General features: G+C 41.2%; 1 protein-coding gene across 4 annotated transcripts in view; it reads right to left on the reverse strand.

Annotated features, from left to right (window-relative positions):
• Window positions 1–8,418: 8,418 nt before the first annotated feature.
• myo18ab (myosin XVIIIA b) overlaps window positions 8,419–24,650 on the reverse strand; it is a 114,397-nt gene continuing 98,165 nt past the window's right edge. For 2 of the 4 annotated variants that reach the window (XM_083886750.1, XM_083886748.1), the window contains exons 40-46: window positions 24,390–24,527; window positions 22,321–22,506; window positions 22,038–22,177; window positions 20,916–20,960; window positions 15,703–15,825; window positions 12,862–14,334; window positions 11,076–11,215 (exon numbers count right to left, since the gene is read on the reverse strand). In XM_083886750.1, the coding sequence (XP_083742876.1) occupies window positions 12,870–14,334; window positions 15,703–15,825; window positions 20,916–20,960; window positions 22,038–22,177; window positions 22,321–22,506; window positions 24,390–24,527 (2,097 nt within the window). In that variant the 3' untranslated portion in view covers window positions 11,076–11,215; window positions 12,862–12,869. Of the gene's footprint in view, window positions 11,216–12,857; window positions 14,335–15,702; window positions 15,826–20,915; window positions 20,961–22,037; window positions 22,178–22,320; window positions 22,507–24,389; window positions 24,528–24,650 lie in introns of all 4 variants that reach the window. The other 2 variants (XM_083886749.1, XM_083886751.1) reach the window with 2 other exon arrangements.

Below are 24,650 nucleotides of genomic sequence, written 5' to 3' on the forward strand. Positions count from 1 at the left end.
CCTTTGAGCTGTTTAGATTAGAGGTCAGCTACAGGACGTCCTGACTAATACATGGACAAACCTCTCATTCAAAGTCATTTTTGTTATCGGTGCTGTTATTATTCTGCCTCAGTGGAAACAATGAAACATTATTTAAAATGTGTGTCCATTTAAAAGGGGCTCTGTCAAGCAATACTATCACACCTGACTGAGGGAGCGTTTGCGTGTATATAGCAGCAGTGCAGGGGCGGGCGGGACAAAGAAGTGTGTATCCCATCAAACTGCAAAACAGTTGGGTTTTAGATCAGGAGAATTCATTTCTTTTCATGATCATTTCTTTGTGTTCTCAGTCACACTCCAGCCTGTTAGCGGCCATCTCACTTTAAACTCTAAAAATAAAAATATATGCTGTGGAAAACTGCCAGGTGTACTATACAGTCATTTCAATTAAAGGTGAAGTAAGTAGTTTATGGTGCCATCTAGAGGAGAGGCTGAAATTTACAACAAATAACTGCTGCTCTGCTCACCCCCTCCCTTCCGTGAGCGCTACGGTATCCGCAGCTGGTCAAATGTCGTCCTCGTCGTCTTTCTCCGTGTCAGCAGATGAGGTTCGGGAGGCGGGGGAGAGGGCGAGCTACCGCGGCCGTAGCAGACGAAGCGGAGAGAGTGGAGGTGGGACTTCCGCTACAAGTAAAGAGACGCTTGTTTTGTTCTCTCGCGTTTGTCCTTACAGGCTCCGGTAGAAACATGGCGTCTCGCTGCTAACAGTGGCAATGCAACCGCGGCCCGCGACCGTGGTTTTTTACATGACTTTTTGAAACACTACGAAAATGAAACAAAAACTATTATACATCGACTAGACAATGCAGGAGCACATAATATGTATAAAAAAGTGGATTTTGGGTTATATAAACCCATAAATACTACATAGTGTCCCTTTAAGTGTAGTAAAATGTGCATCTAAACTTTTTGAGATACAGCAGCTTGTACATGCAGCTATGTGACAAAGAATAACCATCCATCCTCTATAATGCTTTATCCTCCACATGAGGGTCGCGGTACACCTTGGACAGGTGGCCAGTCCGTCACAGGGCCGCTTAAAGACAAACCATCTACTCTCACACATAAAACCCACTCACACACGGGGAGAACATACAAACTTTAAGTGCTAACCCTACTGCAACCTTGTGGCCCCAAAGAATAACCAGTTAGATTTGAATCAATGTTTACAGTGCAATTTAAACATCAGGAAATAGGTCCTATTAAAATTCTTTGAAGCACAGAGCTGTAAACATGCACTGTGTGTGGAAAAAAAAGCTGGCCGCAAGTGTGATGTGGAGAGCTGCTGGTGACCTTCAGAGTTCAGAGTTGTAGCTCAGAGGCCTTCTCCGAACACTCCTACACAACCCTAGAGATGAGCCCTGACATAAGGTCAGTCTTCAGCAGCCTCCTCCAGCCTTTGCTTCACCTGTCCTCCCGATCTACACCACACACAGCTGTGACTGAGGATCAGCTGACCCTGACCTCTGCAGCTGTGCACTAGAGGCAACACGCGAGCTCAGTGCACGAAGTTGGAGGAGATTAGTCCACCAGCAGCCAAGGAATAAAAGAGCAGCAAACGCCATGAACAACGGAAGAAAACTTTGATTTTTGCTTCACTGTGGTCTTTACTGACACTAATAATGCTGTGTTTGTGGTCACAGATTTCCATCCAAACCATTGCTCTACATTAGGCATGAAAGACATGAATGTATTTGTGTACCTGTGTGTGAGGGCTGAACTCACCTGCTATGCAACTGCAGTCGATGATTCAGTTTCCACAGAAATCTTTGGTTGTTTGCGTTTCAGTGTAAAAGCTTGCTTTAAATCTTCAACAAAGGCGGAGGAGCAGCTTTGGATTGTCAGGATTCTCAATAGATACTCAGCAGGCCTGACTTCACAGGCCTCGGTTGGCGGCCATGTTGGCTGTCAGTCATCTTCTTCTTCCAATAACAGTCAAGCTGCTACTGACTCACTGTGGAATACTCAGGAGATAAAGTCACACGTGTCTGATCTTTGGAAGAGTGTATGACAGTGGAATTTTGAGTAAATAATAACAAACAAATGTATTCCTAAAATATAAGGGAACAAATGCATCTGATGCCTTGCAATGTACAATATCAGTGTATTCAGAGGGGTTAATTGTACTTAGACGTCCTTTGGATATTAAAGTATAACTTTACTATATTACATGCTGCTATTTTTTTTTCTTTGATACTTCACTTCCACTTAATCAAGTAGCAGTAGAATCCATTTTATGTGATCCTGATTGTTCATACATAAATCATATAAACATTAGTACTCATGAGTCATGAGTACGCTATTGTAAAATCTTCTCTGTTGAAAAAATAGCAGAAGACAGTAATGCAACAATAACCAGGGCACTGCCTTGATATTTACGCTCTATTTATTCCTAATGGGAACTTTATTTTGCTCAGGTCTTCATAGTTACTATAGCACACAGTTTCCATGTCGAACCTCAAGAGTTTGATGTACGCTTTGTGGGGTTTTTCTCAAGATTTGCCTTGTTTCCACATTCTCAGCATGATCGGCAGAGATCTGCAGAGACCAAAGATCTCAGCAGGCACCGCATGCTACATGAATCTGTGTCATCCATTTCACCAGTTAAGTCATCAGGCATCAGTTAGCAACAGCACCCGCATAAGAGGTGTAACGTGAAAGCTCTTCATGCGATGTGAGCAAAGCAAAGTAGATGAATCCTACGAAAATGGAACAAATTCAGATGTTGAATTAAATATAGAGTCAAATAAAGGTGAAGCCATGTCTACAGAGACTTGAGTTTTACTGTAGATGCTCCATTAAGAACAAGAACATAAGAAGAACAACAAGACAACACAACAAGAACTAAAAGATGGTAATTGTTTTATTAAAGCACTAAGTAAAGCTGTTTATGTCAGTTTGACGTGCTGCTGTTACAGAACTGGAAAATAATGATGAAGATACTGTCAAGAGAACACTCTTCAGTGACAGAATACCTGAGGAAATCACAGATTATGATGTCGGTTTGGCAACAGAAATAGAGCGGATTCAAACAGTTGCTGCGAGTGAATTTAAGCACATTGTGTGATGATTGCTGGTTTGAAAACAACGGCAAAAACAAGACGTTGGGCGTATGTTTAGAAAACTACGATGATAGCGGTTATGACACTGGTGTTTGTGTACAGCAACTTAAAAACCAGGGTTTCTATGGTTACTGCAAACTGAACACAGATGGTACAGGGTCTGACAGCACAACAGAGACGACACTCGTGAAGACACTTTAGAGCTGTAAGGCGTAACCTTCTGCAAATAAAACTGAATGAATGGGTGAACTGTTTTCTGTACGTATATCTTGTCAGGTTCTCTTATATCCCATGTCAAAGATCAGAACGTTTATATGTCTATTCCAGCCTGCAACTATACTGAACATTGACCCTGTGAATAAAACTCCTGAAAAGTTTGCCCGTCACCTGTAGCCGACACCTTTAATCCGCCGTCAAATCTGAGTAACATGATGTGAGAAATTTTGTGCTCATTTAGTTTGATGTTAATCTTCATCTTCCATATGTTGCCATCTGTAAATTGTTTGCTCGCAACAGCCAGCAAATTAAAAACCCATCTCAAACTTCCATATGGTTGCGTGTCAGCTTTGTATTGAGTATTCATGTGGCTGAAGGAACACTGTGTGCTTTAAAAGCTGTTTGCACCTGATGTCTAACACTGAATGCTAACGTCTTAGGAGCCTCCCAGTCGGCTTTATTGTTATGGCTCTGTTAATTTCTAGGTGCTCGTGGAGAGGAAACGGTCTTTGTACTTCCACCTCTCTAGATATGATTGGAGTTTAAGTGTTGAAATTAAAGAAGCCCATTTAGTCCAGTGAAAGAAGTTTGCGTCTGCAATTACTATGGGATAAAAAAGGGAAAAATTACATGAGAATTTTTTTTTTTGACTGAGTGACTGTACCATTGTACAAGGCGGTGTTGCTTTGTTTCTGTAATGCAGTTGTGAAAAAAATGAGGCAAATTGGACACTCTAAATTTGAGTTTGAGAGTGGATGGTTATCTCTATGTGGTGTCTATGTCTGACCCCATCTATCGCCCTATGTCAGCTGAGATTGGCACAGCGCCCACAACCCTCATGTGGAGGATAAAGCAGTAGAAAATTAGTAGTAAGTGAAAACAACCACTGGCAATGGGAAAGGTGTCAACTGCCTTTTTTAATGTATTCAATGTATTGTGTCTGCTACAGTCAATGTGAAAGAGGCTTTATTGTAGTAATTTTTGCTTCTTGCATTAAGTCTGGAAAATGTTGTGGTTTGCTCATCAGTCCACACACGTATCTCCTCTCACCTGCTGTTTTTTTCCAGTGCAGTGAAACATTATTGTACCTACTCTCTTCCCATTTTCCTTTCATCGATATTCCAACTTTTCCCTCAATGCTTTTTTGTGATATATTTTTTTTTGTTATTTTCTGTTTTAATTCAGGTTGGGTTCTTTTGCACTAATTGAAATTGGGAGAAATTATTAAACACCCCTCCAGTTGCTGGTGGGTGAAACAGAGAGCAGCTCTGACCCCAGCACAGCACCTCATTCATGGTTTCCAGCCTAATTGCGGCCCTGCCACAGGCAGTGACCTCGGGCCTCAAGGTTGACCTGTTCTCCCATGTTCTCTTCCCTCGTGTTGAAAACAAACCAAGTACCAAGTGGTTTGCTCTCCAAAGCGGATGACAGTTCAGAACGGCCGTTTGCTTGACACAAGGTCAGAGGAACTGACTGCAAGTAAGCTAAAAGAAAAGACGGACTGTCAGCCACTGAGCCCGAGGGGAAAAGCGAGAACCAGCAGCCACATTTGGAAGGGTAATGAGCTCAGCGTCGAGGCAGCCAGAAGAAAACGCGGAAGGCACGGCATGTTTTTACAACGTCTTCTTGTCACTGTCTGTCTCTCAGGGGAAAAGACGTGCTCGCCTTCCCACCGTCTGTGTGTCCTCGCCGCTCCCTCTCTGCAGGCAGAGATGTGCTACAATAGCTAAAAGGCTAATTTCCATCATTCACCTCATGAATACTTCATGACCACGTGTAGTTTTGATTAAGAGGGGTACAAAAGATAATAATGTGCAATCTTTCACCAGTGCAGGGAGAGTTCTCGGGAAACAGGCCAGAGGAGGAAGAGGAATTATTTATGTTGCGTTCTTAAAACAAATTTAAACAAAGGAAGGCTGTTTAAGGGAGTGTAGTTTTTAATCCTGTGGAATATAAGACAGAAACACCTGATGTTTGAATCTCCACCTGGAATTGCTGAGGCGGCGCAGAAGTGGTACGGGTTCCTCGCCACCAGGCAGAAGCTGCGAGAGGTGAAGCTGCAGCTCCTGCCGTGTGGGGATGTTCTCCTACAGAAGAGCCACAGAGAGGAAGAACTCACCATCACTTACCAGCTCCACAGATGATCTGACCTCGCCTTTGGTTGCATCCTGCTGCGTTTTGCTCATCAGTGAGACTTCTCTGCAGGCAGGGAGCAAACAGATAAAGAGCAATATGTATTTGACCCGTGAAGAGAAAAGCAGCATGTGCCTGAACTCTCAGCCTCTGTACGCATTTTCCCACAGACAAAATGTCAGAATGCAAGAATTCCCGCATCCTTGGCTGACAACTGATGCTTAATTAAATACGTACATCTACAAGTCCATATGAGGGAAGAAGTCAATATTTATCTGACTTCATTAGTCTTATGCCAGCACATTTTGATCAACTTATTTCAGCTGGAGGCTTTTTAATTATACTTATTACCCAGAGCTAATGAGCAGATAGTGGAGAGAACATGTCAAAATTCACCCTGCAACAAGCTAGAGGTAGTGGATTGTTAAATCTGCAGGTTGTATGCTGGCTAGAATATGTCTATACTGTATATAAAAAAACGGGCATAGTCTCTGTATCCGCAAACTGAAGCTGATGCTGTATTCCCTGAAAAGTCCATCAGGAGGCGATTCCACTGGTTTGTAAGTAAGTAACTTGATTCATAAGGAGAATAAAAATGATTTTCTAATTTGTCGAGAGTCAAGTGTGGACGTATGAGAAATAAAATAAAGTCAACGGATGTGGTCAACTCCTCACAATTGAAGATAAAGCCTTTATCTTAAACCTTTAAAAAATTGAAAAAGTTAATGCACAAAAATCTGACTAACCAACAGGATGGCCTTTATCTGCTCATCTGAAGCTGCAGAGCACTTCTCACACATCACATATCAAAATATTAGATTGAATATTGATCAGAGGAAGATTACATCTCACGCCACAATTTTTCAAGGACAGTGTGAGCACGTTAAAGTCTGCACAAACACACACACGCTCACATGCAAACACAGTTTTAATGATACATCTCAATATTGAGTTATTCATTTATAGGCGACATGAACAGAAACATTATCTCTTTATGAAAAAGTTTGATCTGGTCAACATCAAAGTTAAAAGCTGACGTTGAAAGTGTAAATCACAGACAGGCATGCCATTCCAGTTTATTTCTATGCTGTGGATTATGTGTTGCATTAGAAGATTAAACTTCCTGCCCTTGAGATAATCCCTATTATATCAAAGTATAAAATGTAAAAAACTATCCCTATGGGTTATTTTTACCTTTTTTAGGGGCTGTAATGATTCATGCCTGACACATTTACGTGGGAACTCTGACAGATCATCTTAATAAAAACCCAAAGGAAAATGAGCCAAAAGCAGAGAAGCATGTGGCTACATTTCAAAGATATTGGAGCCTGCAAAGCACAGTGCAGGGTTAGGTTAGGTGCATGTCCTGTGTTCAGTTGCTAATTTAAAGGATTGATTAAAATGTGTGGGTTTTTTTTGTTGTTTTTTTAAATACACAAACTTTTCATAATTGCTAAATTAGGCTAAAAAAGAAGGTTCTGAGTGAGACTAAGTAAGAGCCGTTTGGGAGCCGTAAAATGTTCTTCTAAGAAAGCCGAGCCAAAAGAAACTAATCTTTGAAATATTTTATTGGCATGGCAAACATTGAATCTACTACTCATACGTTTGTTTGTATAAGTGTATCATGACTTATTGTTTGGTTTTAGAATCCTTGCGTAAGCCTTTTATATGTACTTGAGGTAAGGGGCTTGCTTCACGGAGGCCGTCGGTTCGAGCTGTCAAACACAGATGTTTCACATTTTGAAGGGCTGACAGTGCAAATGATGGTGAAGGTCTCCAACAAACCAAAGAAGAAACAGCAGAGATAAGCAGAGTGGAGAGTTTTGCAAGTGTGTTTCAATCTTTTCTGGTATGTGAAGGTGACCTTAGTTCCTTAGGAAAAGCAGAATAGAGCTGAGGATCCCTCTGTTTGTTGTTATTAGTGCACTGTCCGTAGGAAGTATGTATTCCTATAGTGGGAGCTGAGGAATATTTTTCAGTTATGGTGATGCATGATAAGGAACCTAGCGTGTCTGACAGTCACAAGCTACGCTAATGCTAATCGAAAATGAAAACATTTGCTTTGTGCCTAATGAGGTTGCACAGTGTTTGTATTATGTTAGCCCTACGCTAATCGTAGCCTCACTAGCTTACCTTTGGAAACAGGTTCGCCAAGTTCGCCGCAAAGTAGTAGCATGCTAATGCAAAATAAATATGTGCTCGCGTATTGGTGAATGGACACCTCGTCGCTTCAGTCGAACACCGTGTTCTGCGGTGAACCCGTGTAAAAATGTCTCACCCAATGCGAGTACAGCCTCTTCACTCCCACCTCCCTCCTCCAGACAGCGCAGCTGCTGCTGATGAGCCGCTGTCTGCCTAGTGTAGCGTGATAAACCAGCAAAAGTGCATGATAAATCAGTGAAAATTAAAATTCCTCCAAAAAATTTAAATCAAGGATGCACACCATCGGAAAATATGGATATGGGTTGAGCCATGCTCAACCCATATCCAAAGTCTTAGGGCAATCTGACTGACGATCACCGAGGTATGCCCGTCACAGACAGACAGATGCAATTGGCTTTATAGATAGATTCTCATTCATTCTTCCACACTGGACCTCGGTGCTTTATCCACCCGGAGATGATATAGGGCTTTTGTCTTTTTGTCTGCCACGAACCCAAGATTCTGTTCGAGTGCGTTCAATATTTTTCTAATCTTATATCTTTCCATCACAAATAAAAACCTGTATTTATCACTCTGACCTTGTGAAATCATCTACGTGTGAAGTGGACTTCTCCACCAGAAAATCCTGCTGCTTCACATGTTAATATTTAGTCACATTAATTCTTACAGCTCAGTGGTTTTATCAGCGCATTTGAGAAAACACAATCAGACACAAGATATTGACGCCATTGTAAAGTGTGGGATGTGGAAAAAAAAAGCCAGTCTCAAACGCAAGACTAAAACAATCACCATTGTTTATTTACAATATATTAAACTATAATGCAAAATTTATACCAAGTGGTCAATTTGTTCAATAATGAAAATAAACATGAAGTATTTTCAAAGCTAGCATGAATCATACACATATTTATATATAAATACTGTACGCAGTCATCAATGTTAGGGTCTGCTCTTTTGTTTGTTTTCCTGTTGAAGTCAGACACTTTGTCAAGATCAATAAGAGAGCGAGCGAGAAAGAAACAAAACAAAACAAAACAAAAACACTTTACCACATTTGTGAAGGTGAAGACCCAAATTTCTCCCACAATAAAGAACGTCCACTATTTCCTTTTGCCTCCAGGCCCAAACATGTCAAACCCATCTGGATATTAAATGACACTTTCAGTGAATTACAGGCAGGCGACCAAAGAGTGTGATGTAACATTTGAGCAAACATGAACATGCAGGTTCTTGCAAGTACTTGCTGTTTTGAAGCATCACTGCGTTTTACCCCCCAAAAAATAATAAAAAGGGAAACCTGACAATAAAGAGGCCTCAATGATTTCACAGTATTGCTTGTACAGGCTGCAGCAGTGAGTCCAGTTGATGAAGTTACAGTTAAAGTACCTGACGAAGCCTACAAGGAGAAGACTGGTGACATTTAAGTTTAATCAGCATTTCTGTGTCTGTGGTCAACTCTTGTTGTCCTGTCCTGTTTTCTCAGTGTGTAACTGCAACACGACTTACTCTGCACTGTCATTGATTATTTGTGTGGGTTTATTTGAGAGCTTAAGTGTGGTTAAACTTCCTGACTGACGTTGGATGGAACATTGCAGATGCTGGTGATTTTGATTGTAGGGTAGAAAGTCAATCTGAGCCGACAGTCACGACAGCTTGCTTGTTTTCAAGACACTGAATTACTCATTCAAAACAAACTTGATGGGAAAAAAAATAACTATTGTGATGATTTATGATCTATGTAGCAACCAGGAAGCAGGGTGCTTCACATGTGATCCACAGGGACGAGCAGGAGCATCTTGACTGTTTGCTAAAAAACTTCAAAGGCCAAATTCTGGACATGGTGGGTACGTTTTCACCGGTATCTGTTGGTTTGTTAAATTTGAAAAAGAACTCAACTCTATTCCACAGCACTTTGTGGAGAGGTGAAGCACAGGCCAACAAAAACAACGCAATTAACTTTGGTGCAGAGCCATCAGAGCACTTGACAGTGCATTCTAATTAATATAGGAAACAGGAAATGGTATCGACAACTATTTTTAAGATTTACATCTTCTGTAGGAACCAAAGGCTTAATGTGAAGTCTTGTCATGATGCTGAGGCCAGAATGCTGAGAAAAACATTTCAAGTACATCTTTGAACCTACATTTTCTCACACATACTATAACTAAAGATAAAAACACATTACCAATTTAAGTCTTGCCATGGGATTGCTCACAATATATATATATATATAAAAACAGAATAACACCAGCTTGTTCCTTCATCATGCTGGCTGAGGATAAAATTTGCTCAGTGGTTTTTGTAATAAACCAACAAATGATTGGTGCCCAAGGTTAAATAAATTCCCTTTGGAAAGGTAAAGCACATCAAACCCAAAACACAGACGGTATGTCAACAACAAGCACAAGGACAACGTCTCCTCACTAATGTCTGGCAAGTGTGTATTCAAATCAAGTCAAAATAAAATAAGACAGAGCATGTGACAGAGGTAAAACCCATGGAAATTGATTTTCTGGAAGGCAGTCTTCTGCAGAAAAAAATCTGTCAAACATCAATAACAAAAGATTCAAAATGAGGGTGAAAAAAAAGAACCCCAACAAAAAAAAACAGCTTTGCTTTCAAGGCAGAGAGGAGCGGAAAGTGATGAAATTCTATTCCTCTGTGAGGAAGAGATCATTTGCCAGCAAAAGGCAGAAAACTTTTCAGGCAAACAAAAAGCAAGCAGATGATAATGATTGCATCTTCAGTTTAGAGTGCAGCAGTTCAGGAAGCGCCACAGCTGCAGAGAAACCAGCTGTAGAGGAGCCCATTTGAGTCAAATGGCACTTATCCCAAAAATCCCAGGAGAAGAGGAGGAAGAAAAAGCTGGAACTTTTTCCGGGAATTAGCATCAAATGGAAATACATTAAACAATATGCATACATACGTGGAACAAAGGCTTTTTGGCAATACATTGTACAGTGGAAATATACATTATTGTGGTGTACTATATGTAGAGAGAGTGACAAAGGCAAAGAGAGGGAAAGAAAGATGCTATTATCATTACAACCTCAAGTTCTTTGGCTCAGTTACAACCATGACTGGAGTTCAACAGGATGGCTGCTCAAACCAAGCAACTGCTGCTTGCATGCAGCCAGCAGAGTGGAGAGGTTAATCTGCGTGTGTGTGTGTGTGTGTGTGCAGACAGCGAGCTCAGACTGATGAATGAAGAGTCCAAATGATTGTGTAGTTTGTCAAACTGTGCTCAAACCCCACGAGGATTTGCCTCAGCCGACTGAGTGTTAACAACAACTACATCATTTCATCGTCTGAAATTTTCTGCAGGCCTGTGAGTGTTCAGGTTTTGTGGTTGTGACCAATTGACCACAGCTGTGGTCGGCTGTGCATGCAAGACAGACCGATGGCTGAATGACGGCGCATTTTCCAAGGTGGACGATGTGAGCGAAGACTATGATGTGGTCTCAAAAAGCCTGTCCTCACTGTCGTCATCTTTCACCTGGCTGCTATATCGGTATCGAGAGTGGTAAGCACCTTCTTTTTCTTCTTCTTCTTCCTCCTCGTCGTCAGATCTAGTGAAGTAGTAGTGTCTTCGACCAGGGGGGCTGGAGCAAGAGAGAACAGAGGACATTGATGTTATTACAAAATTGAACAGAACATAGTTCGCTGGTTAGGATAGCTTGGTGCTCTGCTGTGAGAAAACTTGACAACACATGCATTGCATTAAAAGTGAGAGTGGGTGACCAAGTGAAATAAAGCTGACAGTGTGTGAAGGTAAAGTAGTTATTATTTTTAAAAATCTGAATTAACCTTTCATTTGGCTGCAGTGCATCTTCCAGCCACTAATGGCTCCCTTTACACCTGGCATTTAAACGCGTTTCCTGACTGGATTGCAATCGGATAGTGTAAAGTGTAAATGCAACGAGTCTCCAGTAGATCCACAACTGCCTGAACGGAAATATGTACATGGTTCCAAACAGAGCTAACATGAAAGCTGCAACAAAACTACACAGTCTCCTCTGCTTTCTTTGGTTTTCTGCTTATCGAAGACGACTTCTTCCCCTGCTTCGTAAAGCAAAGATGAGTCCATACAGCAGCCTGACTTCAACACAGGTTGTGATGCTGTCATCTGCTGCTGGACATCTTTGCAGAAGCAGAGTGAGGGAGGTGACGTACCCATCAGACTTTAATGTGGACACCAGAGACGCATGTTAATACCAGGTGTAAATGCATGTCGTGAAGTGCTATCCGGTCGGTATGTGATCACAGGTGTAAAGTCCTGGACTGGAAATAATCCAGACCACTGAGCCATATTTTAAAAACATAAAATACAATTTCATAAATGCTTTAAGTCACTCACAAAGACCAGAGAATATTAAAACACAACAAAATGTGTCTCGGGAACACCAATTCAATCACTCATTTGTTTCCTCAGTCCTCATTGTCTAACTCTTATTATATATAACTCTTATTGTGTTCTAAATAATGCCTTTAGCTGGTTTTATTATAACTGTAGTTGTCTTCACTTGCTCGTGTCTATCTTGTGTTTTCTTGTGTCTCATAACTGCCACACAGTAGTTGTCCTCCAGCACCTTGTGGAAACAAAATCTCAGCAAACTGATGCAATGCATTACCTTGATAGCATGCAAAACTGTCAAACACCAAAGTACTGCATAAAGATTCTATCTTAAATCGTTTAGATTTGTCAAATGAATCCAATCTAAATGAATAACAGCAAATCTGCAGGAAATGAAACAAATGCTGCAACAAACCTCCTAACCTGTGCGTCAGAAAGCTTAAATATGGCAGACCGAGGGTTAATTGTGCTCCGCTGTGCACCTTAGTGTTGTGTTAATCAATGCCTGAGGTCTAATTAAGCCTGCAGTTATGAGGGCAGGGAGGAAAAAAATTATTATGGTCCTTCTTAATTGACCGTTATTTTTACCTTTCTGGAGTCATAAATCAAAGTGACACCTTGGGAGTAATTCAAGGCACAACCACATTAACTGCACCTTTAAGCCATAACAGCATTTCACCAGAGGTGTGGTCCACAGAGATAGCAGTCATTACCATTTTTGCTTGACACTAAGAAAACATAGTAATACACATCACAAATTGTTAGCATGCCTTGCACACCGTCATCAAAACACAGCCAATGAATAAGAATTCAAAACTGTGAAAAGGCTGAACGTTTGATTAGATCGTCATGCATCACTCTTTAAGGTTAGGTCCACATCAGGCAACCACCTACTGCCTTCCTCAGTCACTGTCGGGTCGGTACAGGTACTTCATCAACAGGCTGTCCACCTTCTTCTTCCTTTTCTTGTCATCCTTTTTGTTAAGGGGCTGGCTTTCACTCTGTGGCTCAGCTTCTTCATCCTTTTCTGGGCTGGAATCCTTTCGAGATGGGGCCCTCTTCACACTGTTTGCGCTTCGGTAGGAGATAGTGGAGGCGCCAGAGCTCGACTCGGAATCAGATTCAGAATCTGAAGATGAAGATGACGAAGTGGATGAAGATCTATCCCTCTTCTTGGACTTTTTCTTGGACTTCTTAGATCCTCTCCTGGAGCTGCTCCTGTGGCGATGGCCATCATTTGAGCTGTCGGTGTCCGAGCTGTGACTTCTCTTCTTTTTCTTACTCTTGCTGCGATGGCGATTGCTGCTGCTGCTAGCACTGCGGGATGACCTCATGCAGTCCACAGCGGACGCAGAGCGTCTAACACTACTGGCAGGGCGAGAACTCTCGCCATTCTGGACACTCTTTTTGTCTTCAACAATCTTGGACTGTTCTTCCTCACCCTCTGAGTCTTCTAAGCTTGTGCGCTTGAATTTAATTGGCTTAAAACTCAACACCTCATTTATGGCTTTCTCCAGGTCAGGGTCGAGGTAGTTGCGATGACTGACTGGTTTGATATCTACATTATCGTCTTGGTCATCATTAGCAGTAAATCGGCTTTGTGGTGGTGGCATGGAAATACTGCGGCCAGTGGAGTGAGGACTGATCGCTGACCTCTCAGTACAGGCAACACTTCGACTGTCATCGACGTCAACATCAAACTCACTCAGGCGGCAGCTGCGTGCCAGTGACATACGAGAATCAGCTCTGCTAACACTTCCGGGACTGCGACCCCCTGACCGTCTGCTAAAACAAGGGCTACTGGGACTGCTACCATATGCCGACCACCCACTTCTGCTCTCATTTAGGCGTGAGGTGCTTTGGCGGCATCCAAGCGGGCTTGAAAGACCTAAGCTGATGGTCGATTTGGCATCATTCTCTGGGCTCAACCCAAGGCGTGTGGATGCCCTTTTTGATGCAGGAAATGAAACGGTTGATTCTTTGTCGAAGTCGCCCCACCGACTATCCATGCCTTTCCTGGCTCTGCTGTTGGCCTCTGAATAGGCATGGGAGATTACTGATTCTCTGCCATTCATGTCATCCCCTGCCTGGGACTTTCTCCTGGAGGTGACAGAGTAGGTGTCATCTTGGAGATCTGATGTTTTGGGTTTGGCCCTGAGGAAACTGTGTGCATCTTCTGTCTCTGTATTTTCCTTGAGGGCACTGAACAGGGCATTTCCTTTAGAATCAAGGTTGGATCGTTTTCTGTAGCTAAGGGAGCTGATCACTGACATTGACCTGCTTGGCTCTACCTCTTTGCCATCCTTATTCACCTCTTTCCAGTCCTTACCCTCTTTCCCTTCCTTTGCATCTACATTTACGGCAAATCTAGAAAGGAACAACAATGGAAAGGAAGAAGGAATGAAAAAAGTGGGAGAGAGAAAATTATGACACATTGGGTAAGGTGGAGGAGAGTTGAGAAGGAGAGTAAAAAGATGAATATAATGAAAAATCATCATAACAAAGGTGATAAGAAATATAAAAGATGACATTTAGCAAAATAGGACAACAAAAGTGCAAGTGGAGAAAACTGCCTGGGGACCAACAGGGATATTTCTCACACTGCAGTGATATTACAAAATAACAGTATGGCTCTCTGGGGACAAACAAATAAATTGGGAATTTGAAAAGATTTTGGCAGGAATGTTTGAGTGTTGTTGAATTTGACTGTTACAGATTTGATAAAGATCTGAAGAAGAAGATTCAAGATTCTGTGAGAAAGCTACAAATATTCTACGGAGACTGGCAGAAACACATCCATTTTGTCAAGACAAAAGATGACGGCTTATTTGTTGCACTTGTGCAAATAAAGTCTCTCCTGTGTATGCCTGAACGGTAGAGTTGAGGATTAAGGAATAAATCCAGCAATTGAGTTCTAGTAAAAACAAAATCTATGTGCATACACAGTGACAGAGAGAGAGTAATCGTTATTGCACAAGTCTTATTTTGTTGTTGTTAAACCCAGGTGCTACACAATTAACACTACCCAGGGCATCCCTTGATTTTAGAAATACAGTTTGGGTAAACTTGATCACATGTAAAACTTACATCTAACGGATAATAAGTAACTTGTTAAATGTAATAAACATTAAAATAGAATGACTGAATTGACTGAATGTAGAATGTACTTGTTCCCATATAACTGTGCAGATGGCAATTCAGATGACTAGAATTATTAGTTATTATTACAGTAGGGGCCAGTGCTGGCTCGCTTGAATCAGGCAGGTGATGCCTAAGGGGATCTGCTGCTAAGAGACATTTAAAAAGTTTTTTTAAGTTGGAAGTGCCTCAACTGAGAGAGGGAAGTTTAATCTTCTAGTAAGGAGACAAATCTGGGGCAATTCAAGCTGTCAGCTTGCAGACACATCCATTAATCTCAGCAAGTGTCTCAGGTAGACTATGCCAGCTGGCCATTGGGCATGTTGATAAACCCACCAGTGAGGTGGTGTGTTTTTTAGAAAGAAAACCTTTTTCCCTTGGAGGGTGAGGATAAAGTAAAAGCAGATTGAAAAATGCATCTAATCAACAGCAGTACCCTCTTTTCAACAAAGTATTCTGCACCCATTGCTTTATTTCCCCAGAGTCAGATCATGCAAACCATTTCATCCAAAGTCCAAAAGCATTCAAATGTTGATGCAATCTACTGCTCTCCATCAGCTGCTGAAAAGATAGTGATACCAGCTGTTTTGTACTGACCTGGAGCTCTTGAGACTGCCATCATCTGACAGGTTCTTGGCAGAACCTTTGCTTTTGGACAACCACGACTTCACCCCATCCACACGATCCTCCACCTCAGAATCTGTGTCAGAATCCCCCTGACTAGCAAGCAGTTAAAGATAGAACAACAAGTAAGAGAAAGCAGAGTAAAAGCAAGATGAAAAAGCAGCTTATGAAAAGGACAGGGACAGACATCTTTATTTAGAAAGGGCCTAATTAGGTAAAAACCACACAAACAAAAAAAACATGTTAGTTAGTCGAGAAAAGTCAGCATTGGCAGAAATGTTGCACTTCTCCGTCTGTTTTTCTGGTTTTGCAGCCAGACAGAAAAGACAAGAACTTATCTGTTAGTCTGGCAGCAGAGGAGGATTGAGGCAGTTATTCTGGATAAAATACAGCACATGCAGTAAACACCCAAACATGCCGATGCCAGGCTGTGTAGATAATAAACACCACTCAGCAACTCACTGTCGTCACTGTTCGATGAGTGATACTATAGTCCTGCAGGTAGCTGACAACGGGCCACCAAACCAACATTATACCATTCTCGTTTCCCAAAATGTTTAAACATGGAATAGTAATGCCGTTGTGGCTTTTGCATATTATAGTTTCCATCACGTCAAAATGTCAATGTACATTCACTCTTAGCTTTATGAATTTTACCATAGTAAATCAATCATTTTAGATGACATGGAGTATAAAAACAATGCACACCTGGGTTACTGCTACACTTTTTTTTTTAACTGCATAACAGCAGGGCAGAAAATTGCAGCAACACACACACACACACACACAGTCTTATGCATAAGCTCATAATTCCAGTTCTTGACAGAATGATTTGGTACACAGCTGGGCACTGCACAGTTTTTCCCCTCAATTATCATTACACGTTCACAAGCCACTGCGAGTCGTGGTGTAAAATAGAGGGCTTGTCATAAAATTTGACACGGATGAAAAGAGCGCAACTCTCATTAAGTGCTGTCAAAGCTCAGTGCTTGTGTGGTGCTTTGAAATTAAGTTGTTACAGCTTAATAGTCCTACAGAGACATCAGAGGGGTGGCTCGAAATCTCCCGTTTTCATCTGCACTGGTTTTAAAAGCCTCCCATATTGTGGAGACAGAGAGGGGAAAATGGTATTTTCTGACAAATGTCAGAATGGTCCACTACCACCTTTAATTAAAATCATTAGCAGTCAGAGACAAATCACTGTACATTTCAAAGGGGGGAATCCAAACAATGGCTCGTCCAATAGGATTCAACTATGTAGTACAGTGAGCTTTAGTGGTAATAATAGACTGCCATGATGGGGGTAGAAGATGGGTCAAAGGAAGGAAGCAATGTGCAAAACATTTGTGTTTTTTTTAAACCAGGAAAATCCCACTGAGATTAAGAACCTCTTTTTCAAGGGAGTCCTGGCCAAGATAGGCGACAGCAAATACAAAACACTAAACACAGCTCCAAATGTACAGTTAAAATATGAGCAAAAGCTATTAGAGCTAGCTATTAGACTGGGGATTTGCTACAGCCCTCATAAATGATGACAGTGAGGGCTATTGTCTGTCTTGAGCACTGCAGTCTTATTTGAAAAGACAGCATAAAAAAAAGCAGTGAAAATGTTGTCATATTTAATGTGAATCAGTATGCTTCTTCATATTCCAGACAACGAGATAATTCCATTGCTAAATTCCACTTACTTATGTTCAAGAATACTTGTGCACTAACATTGGCGCTGTCCTTAACCTTTCAACTCTTAGGTTATATGAATGAAATACAGTTTGTTCATATGTTCATAAAAACAACTATTACAAAGCTATTAAAATAAGTGTACTAATTATCATACCAATTAGTCTTCTCCAATAGTCAGTCCAATAGTGACTAAGGAATGTTGCTGAATAAATAACATTGTATATTCTACAAGTCTTCGATGATGCATTCAGAGACACCAATCTGGTCCATGGCCAAAACCACAATGGTGGGCTCTACGTAATTGAGCACCTTCATACATGGTGTCATCTACAATTTATATCCTCGGCCACCATACTATTAGTTAAGCCCTGGTGAAAGCCTTGGGGAAGCAAACAAACAGAGGGCTGAGGAGACATTAATTGTCTGTGACATTCTGCCACCACTGGTTGTACATCTCTGTTACACACTATTACATTCATCATTAGCATCTATGGATCGTCCTGCTCAGTTCTACTCCTCTGTGTCCCTGGGTCTTAGAGACACTGCTGTTTATGGCTGCGATATACGACGCTGTGGGCCACGTGAAGTCCCTGTAGCTTTGGAACACATGCAGGCATATGAATCCTCTCAAAAACAATCTGGAAATCACAGTGGCGCATGAAAAGGTAGCACTGTACACTTAATGAGCAAGACGACCATTGAAGTGAGCACTGAAATGAACTGCACACATTAAAATAATCATAACTAGGCAACAAAAGGACAAAACGTTTTTGTTTTTTTTAAATCTTATATAACAGGGCAGGCAAAGAAAGTGAGACTGAGAGAAGCTGTTACCTGATGCTACAGGCTGTTTCCTGGAATGTAGAGACGTGGAGTTGGTTGTTTGAAAACCCACTCATGCAATTAAAATAAGCTCCTTCTGATCAGAGTGTCTCTTTTAATTGGAGGATTTTCAGGGACATCCAACTAGTAGACACCCTAAAGATAAAACCTCAATACACTACAAAGATTGCATACTATATCACACTTGGTCTAGAAAAGCCTTAGTATTTCCCAGGAGAAGCCGGAAAACAATCCTGAGGAGATGTACGTCTGCAGTAAATAGCTTAGCCTGCTGTGAATGTGACATGCCACTGGACGGGAAGAGGAAAATGAAAGAATGAATGGATTATAAAATGCCAAATAAATAAGAACGATGGAAAGAAATGCTCCTCCATTCTTCATGCTGCTGAGTGGGCAGGCTGAGAACACATTTGAGTGACAGCTAAGCCGGCAAAAGCATCAGACAAAAAGTAAACAAATTTATCTTGGCATTTATAATTTATAACTCTGGGAAATAAATGTGTTGGGTGTCTTATACAAGGCTAAGGAGCACAACATTTTACACTGACAAAAGAACTCGTCCTCTAGGTCCGCTAGTCTACATGCGTACGTGTCCCTGGGCAGTCACCCAAAATTACTCCTAATGGCCATGCTGGTAGCATGTGAATGGGTATGACACTTGTGACATAAATGCACTATATGAATGTTGAATGAACGGATGCAAAAGTGAAGTGCAAAGTATATTTAAGGAGGAGAAAAAAGCTACATAAATATGAACCATTTACAGACCATGATGGAGAGTTCCAGATATTGTCACATGGCATGGTATTGATATGTTTGTTGGTTGGTTTGTCTGTATGTGTGGAAAAAGCTAGAGATAGCAGGGTACACTTTGATGACAATGCAGCCAATACATTCCACCCTCTCTGTTAAAAGCTCTACCTCTAAAACACTGGGAATTGAACTGTCAATTTCATTCTTTTCTGTATTTTCTTATCTTTACTTGCTTTCTAACTTTGTCTCTGTTTCGGCACTATATTCCTCTGTAAACATGCTGTGAGGAAACACTGGAGTGTGGTCGGTTACTGACAGATAGGAACACCAACCAATCATTCCCGGGTTTATAACCGTATTGTGAAAGCTTTTCTCTCTTTTTTTTACCAGACAACTTAATATTTATTGATGTCTATCACGATGTGAAGAGGATTTTAACAAATTCAATAACAATATGAATAACAGATGCAAGCCTTATCAAATGTAGCCCAGTACGGTAGTTAATAAGCGTCCAAATTCACAGAGTAGTTTTCTCGTTTGATTAAATCAATAAATGTTTCTGTTAGAATTATTGCTGTTGCATGTAAAATAAATATAAAAACCTAATACTCTACCTCCAATCAAGTATTTATATAGGTTATTTAGCTGCAGGTACCTGAATAAAACTGCCACAGTGAAGCAAGTTGACATTAATCATGCTGTAACATTGGAAAATAAACTATGGTCTGGAAAGTTAGCTTGTTAAAGCCGATAGACATGATGCATGACAGACACAATGTGGTTTTCACCTTGACATTAGCAGCCATTAGCTGAAGTGGAGGAGTTTAGTATTTTTTTACTGAAATGTGTGGTAATCGCTAATTAAAAAATCTTGGGGGGAAAAAAAACAAACACTGCACATTTTACTTCAGATTAATAATAATTTAAAATGTCAGATAATGAAACACGGGCAGGAGACTGGAGCCAGAGGTTAAAGCTGCATGTGTGCTGCTTGCCTTGTGAGCGAGACAGCTTTTTGTCAAAGTGTTTGAGGATTCTGCATTATTGAGCAAGTGCGAGTCAAAGATTGATGTGGAACACACCCTCGTTTACTCCTGTCAGGAGGGCAGTCACTGCTGAGTCACAGTCACATCAGGCTCCAGAGCAGGGTGATGAAAAATTAAAAGTGCCCCGGGGAGTGAGAGGTTGACTGGTTGGCTGCTGTTCAAACATAACAACAGCGGCGTCTGACATGACGCTGTCAGACAAAAGCAAGGCGACGCACACAGCTGGATCAGTCTCTTAGTGACATAAAGCAGAACTGTGAGGAAGACCTCACTTGGAGAGTGTTGTGCTTCATGCTTTGGCTTTAGGTCATGTATTGTCAGTGGTATTCATGCATTTCAGCATGTGAGGTCATGCAGTGAATAGTGGAGTAAACTGGGTTTATGAGGGAATATCTCAGCACTGTTGATGATGCATTATTCTCAAGTCTTCGCATGTAAAGTCACATTAGATATCTCTTGGAGCATATCGACCTCTTCTATAAGACATTTCTGTTTAAACTGTTGAATACATGTGGATCTGGAACTAAGCAATCTCTCTATGATTCTGAGGGCCCGGTAATAGTTGAGAACTGTTATAGGAGTCTAAAAAAAAAAAGCTGCCAAAATAGTAAGATGTAGTTCAAATATCCTCTTTTTTTATATGTCAGAGGGAATTTTTCCTTGAGAATATCAGCTCTTTGCTGCAGTGTGATAGCCAGAAGTGATGGATTAACTGGACTGAAACAAAACCCAGATAACAACTTTGGGTTTTCTCTCGCCAGTTTTTATCAGCATCTCAACTAAATATTCGAAGACTGTAGAAAGCTGCATCATTTCCAGTGGTGAGGGGGGGGGGGGGGGGGGCAGGGTTTTCAAGTGTCTCACGTTCTGTTCTTTCTTTTCTGATACTTTGTCACCATGTCTTGCAAACTGCTCGAGTAGATGGTGATGATGGGTGGAGGAAGAAACAGAAGAAAACAAAAGACAACACAAAAGAAAACAATGAAACACAAGAATCAAATAAAAAAATGTCAAGGATGCCAAAAATATGGAAATAATCTCAGAAGACACAGGAGATGCCGTGATGACACCGACTGAGTCAAATTGGGAGGAAACTCTGTTTAGAGAACTGTATTTTCTTTAATTTAAACATCAATATTTGGCATGAGTATATCTGTAATCGCATCTCTTTGGTCCAGCTCATCCAGATCTTGTGTCTCACATTCAGAGCAGAGATTCACATGGAATCTCATTCTTTTGGGGACCGTTTCAAGGCTCAGCACAGATCTCAGATTGTATTTCGTTACATGAAGCCAAGAAAAAACAACAGGGGGATTTTACTGGATGGATATAATACCCCTGACTGAATCATTCATTCAGAGACAACAGGCTTGAGCTGGGAAACCTCCTTGTCTCTTTAAGGTGACACACTCATTTAGTGATTAATGTGTGCAGAGAAAGGAGATGACACATGTTACTAAACGCCAGTAGCATATAATAGCAGTAAGGCACAGATAACAGGACATTTTGGACAGAGATTGTCCTTAAATTATGAGCTTTAAAGGTTTCAAGACGGTTTCTGTCTCACCACGTTTGAACAGTATTTGGAAGATTTGTTGCCCTGAAAGGAAAAGCAGTCAGACATCCTACAAGTGACTGTTGGTGACTGGTACTAAGAAGGACAAGTAAGAACTATTATTGGATTAAATTCATGGTAAAATATGAATTACTCTGGCTGTGATAATATCATAATTAATATTCTAGTAACACAAAGACCACAGTTACCCTTGGCCACAACGTAACACAATGACCTTTATCTTATGTACAAGATTAGGTTTTCAAACCCTACAACAAATGGCTCCACACATGGAAATAGTGTGTGCCTTGTGATTCAATTCATCTTTGGAAAAATGCCTGTTGGCTTTGAAAGTCCTCGTTTAAGCGGCACTTCAAATTAAGTCTTCAATCTTCTTTTAACCTAAAGTCTACAAGTTAATTTCATTGTACCTGTTGATAAGGTCTTCATTGTCATCACTCTCCATCTCATCCTCGATGGCTGCCTGTAGGTCACCAATCCTTTTGAAGGCCAACTTGAGGTCAGCTTGGAGGCTCTGATTAGCAGCCTCTAAGCTCTCTATGTCCATTTCCTATGAGGAAGACAACAGACAGAAGTGACTTTTCAGCTGACCATGATCGCTTCAGTGATCAATGCCATGATGACACTTCTAAAATGGTGGGTGTGTCTGAATGGATTGTTTCGTCATTTATAGGATGGCTGTCACATACTTACCAGCTCATGTTTCTTGCGGCTGGCCTCAGCTTCCTTTTTACCCACTTCACCCATCTCCTCTTTGATGTCGCGGATCTGTCTCTGCAGACGTTTGTTCTGTTCCTTCTCTCGGATCTCACTGCTGCTGCGTTGATCTCGTTCCTCCATCAGCTTCTCCACGTTTTCCTTGAGACGAGCTACGAGGCTCTGCACAACAATGAACAGACGCGATTCAATAATTACAGTGCATCTACACTACTGTGCACTTTATAAGGAACATTACAAAACAAGCTACGGCCTCCTGCTGTCAAAGCACCCTCAACATGCTTCCCGACATACAGCACAAGAGAAAACTCTTTGTACCTCCCGTACTTATTTTCCTTTTTTCCCCTTTTCACGCTTTCCTTCCAATCAAATGCATGTAAACACAGTCTTCAAGGAGATTACTTTGTAATGTGAATACATTGTTTACTTCATAATTCAATGCAGCTAAGGTAAATTTGTGTTTTTGCCTCTGGGCCACCTCGGGATCTAACTTTTACACTAGTACCTGAAACAACAGTTGCATTGTTTGGCAGATTAGTATGACAAAATGAGCTTATTAGTAGTCCATACTAGAGCCTTGCACAGGAGCCCGAGGCCCAAGGGGCCCTTAAAAACACGAGTGCAGATGAGGGCAATAGCATCCGGAGGAGCAGAACCTATTTTAATGTCTGCAACGTTAACAGCCTACATGTTATGGGAGGTTCTGATTTGTGTTCTGGCCTGAAAATTCTGAAAAACTACCCACCCCCTATTGCCAGGGTCGGGTTCAGGTCCAGATTCTAGGCCCGTGCCGCTACGTGTTCATACAAAGTAAAGCTGAGTCTTGTTGGAATGCCATTACTTTAGCAGTTCATTTGCTCATACACGTAACTACTGAACACATTAAGTAAAAAGCTGAACCATCACAAGCATTATTAAAACAACTCATCCTCTTATCTATCTAACAACTGAGACATTTCAACCTGGTAAAAGTGAACAAGTCACACAAGCGAAGGAGTTCATCCACTTGAGACCAAGAATGTTTGTACTAAAAAATAATCATGATAGAATATTAAGATGTTTTGCTGGATATCGAAAGAGATTACCAAAGGTCATATTAGTCATGGAGCTCCACAGAGGAATAAAAATCAAACGTGTGCATCAGCTAATCCCTGGTTTAAACCGGATTATCATAGCAGATGAGAATCAATACATTTTAATAAAGCCAGGGTAAAGAAACAGTTTTCTGTTGTGGTTTAATGAGATGGATATGAGCATAACACAAAACCCACTCAGAAGAAGAAGTTTGACTATTGATGACCTTATTTGTATCAATAATGCAGCGGTGGTGCAGGTGACTTTCGTCCCCTATTACTCCTGTAGTCTTAATGCTGCACTGAGTGTGTGTATTTCGATGGTGCAGCAATTTTTTCAGCGAGTTACCTCCCACACTGGACACTCTGTCCACGATTCACTTGGTGAGTGGGTGCTGTATGTCTGCCTCCTCACATCTGTATTGATTCACCACTGCTACCTCTCGCATTGATGAGTTATACTACTCAGGCAATCTGAAATATTCGCTCATTGCAGTATTAATGCTGGTGAGAAGCCAGTCTCATGCCTCTATTTTCTAAACAGAGCACATTTCACCAGCGAGAAATCATTATTTTTCTACCTAAAAATATATTTATTTTGACTTTGTAGCACAAGGAGATGAAGGAATGTGCCTGGTGATGACCACATATACTCACTGCGAAACTCAACCTGCAAAATTGAGTACAAAGTCATTTCAGCAGTGGGCGAGAGAGCATTTTTAATGTATCCCTGGAAAAGTGCAAATGGTAACCTTTAGAGTTTACATGTGCTTTTTGTTGCAGGCAAAATCAGCCATTTATGTGAAGTTTACATCACCTTTTTCCTGTTTCTGCAGTCATTCTCTGACCCCAGAAGCACATTTCAGCTGCCCACCACCAACCATCGTGTCTTCTAAATGCTGGAGCTACCTCACACAGATGTCTGCCACCACCATCAAGACCAGCACTTCTTTATCTGTCTTTAGGTCTCACCTCCAGACGTTTGACCTGCGTCTTTTCAAACTCCAGCTTGCTCTCCAGCTCACGGATCTTGGCCTCCTGCCGGCTAACAAGGGATTTCTCCACCATGGACTGCTCCTGGAAGTCCAGCTGGCTCTGCAGGGCTTGCATCTAAGACAATCACATGCAAATGTTAATAATGTTCTTTTAAGTGGCTGAAATAAAATCATATTATTTTTACTGTGTCATCATAAAGCATGGAAATTAAAAATTAGGTGCTGTAAGGCTGTCTCT

Source organism: Microchirus variegatus (genome assembly GCF_963457635.1).
Source record: "Microchirus variegatus genome assembly, chromosome: 3".
Classification (NCBI taxonomy): Eukaryota; Metazoa; Chordata; class Actinopteri; order Pleuronectiformes; family Soleidae; genus Microchirus; species Microchirus variegatus.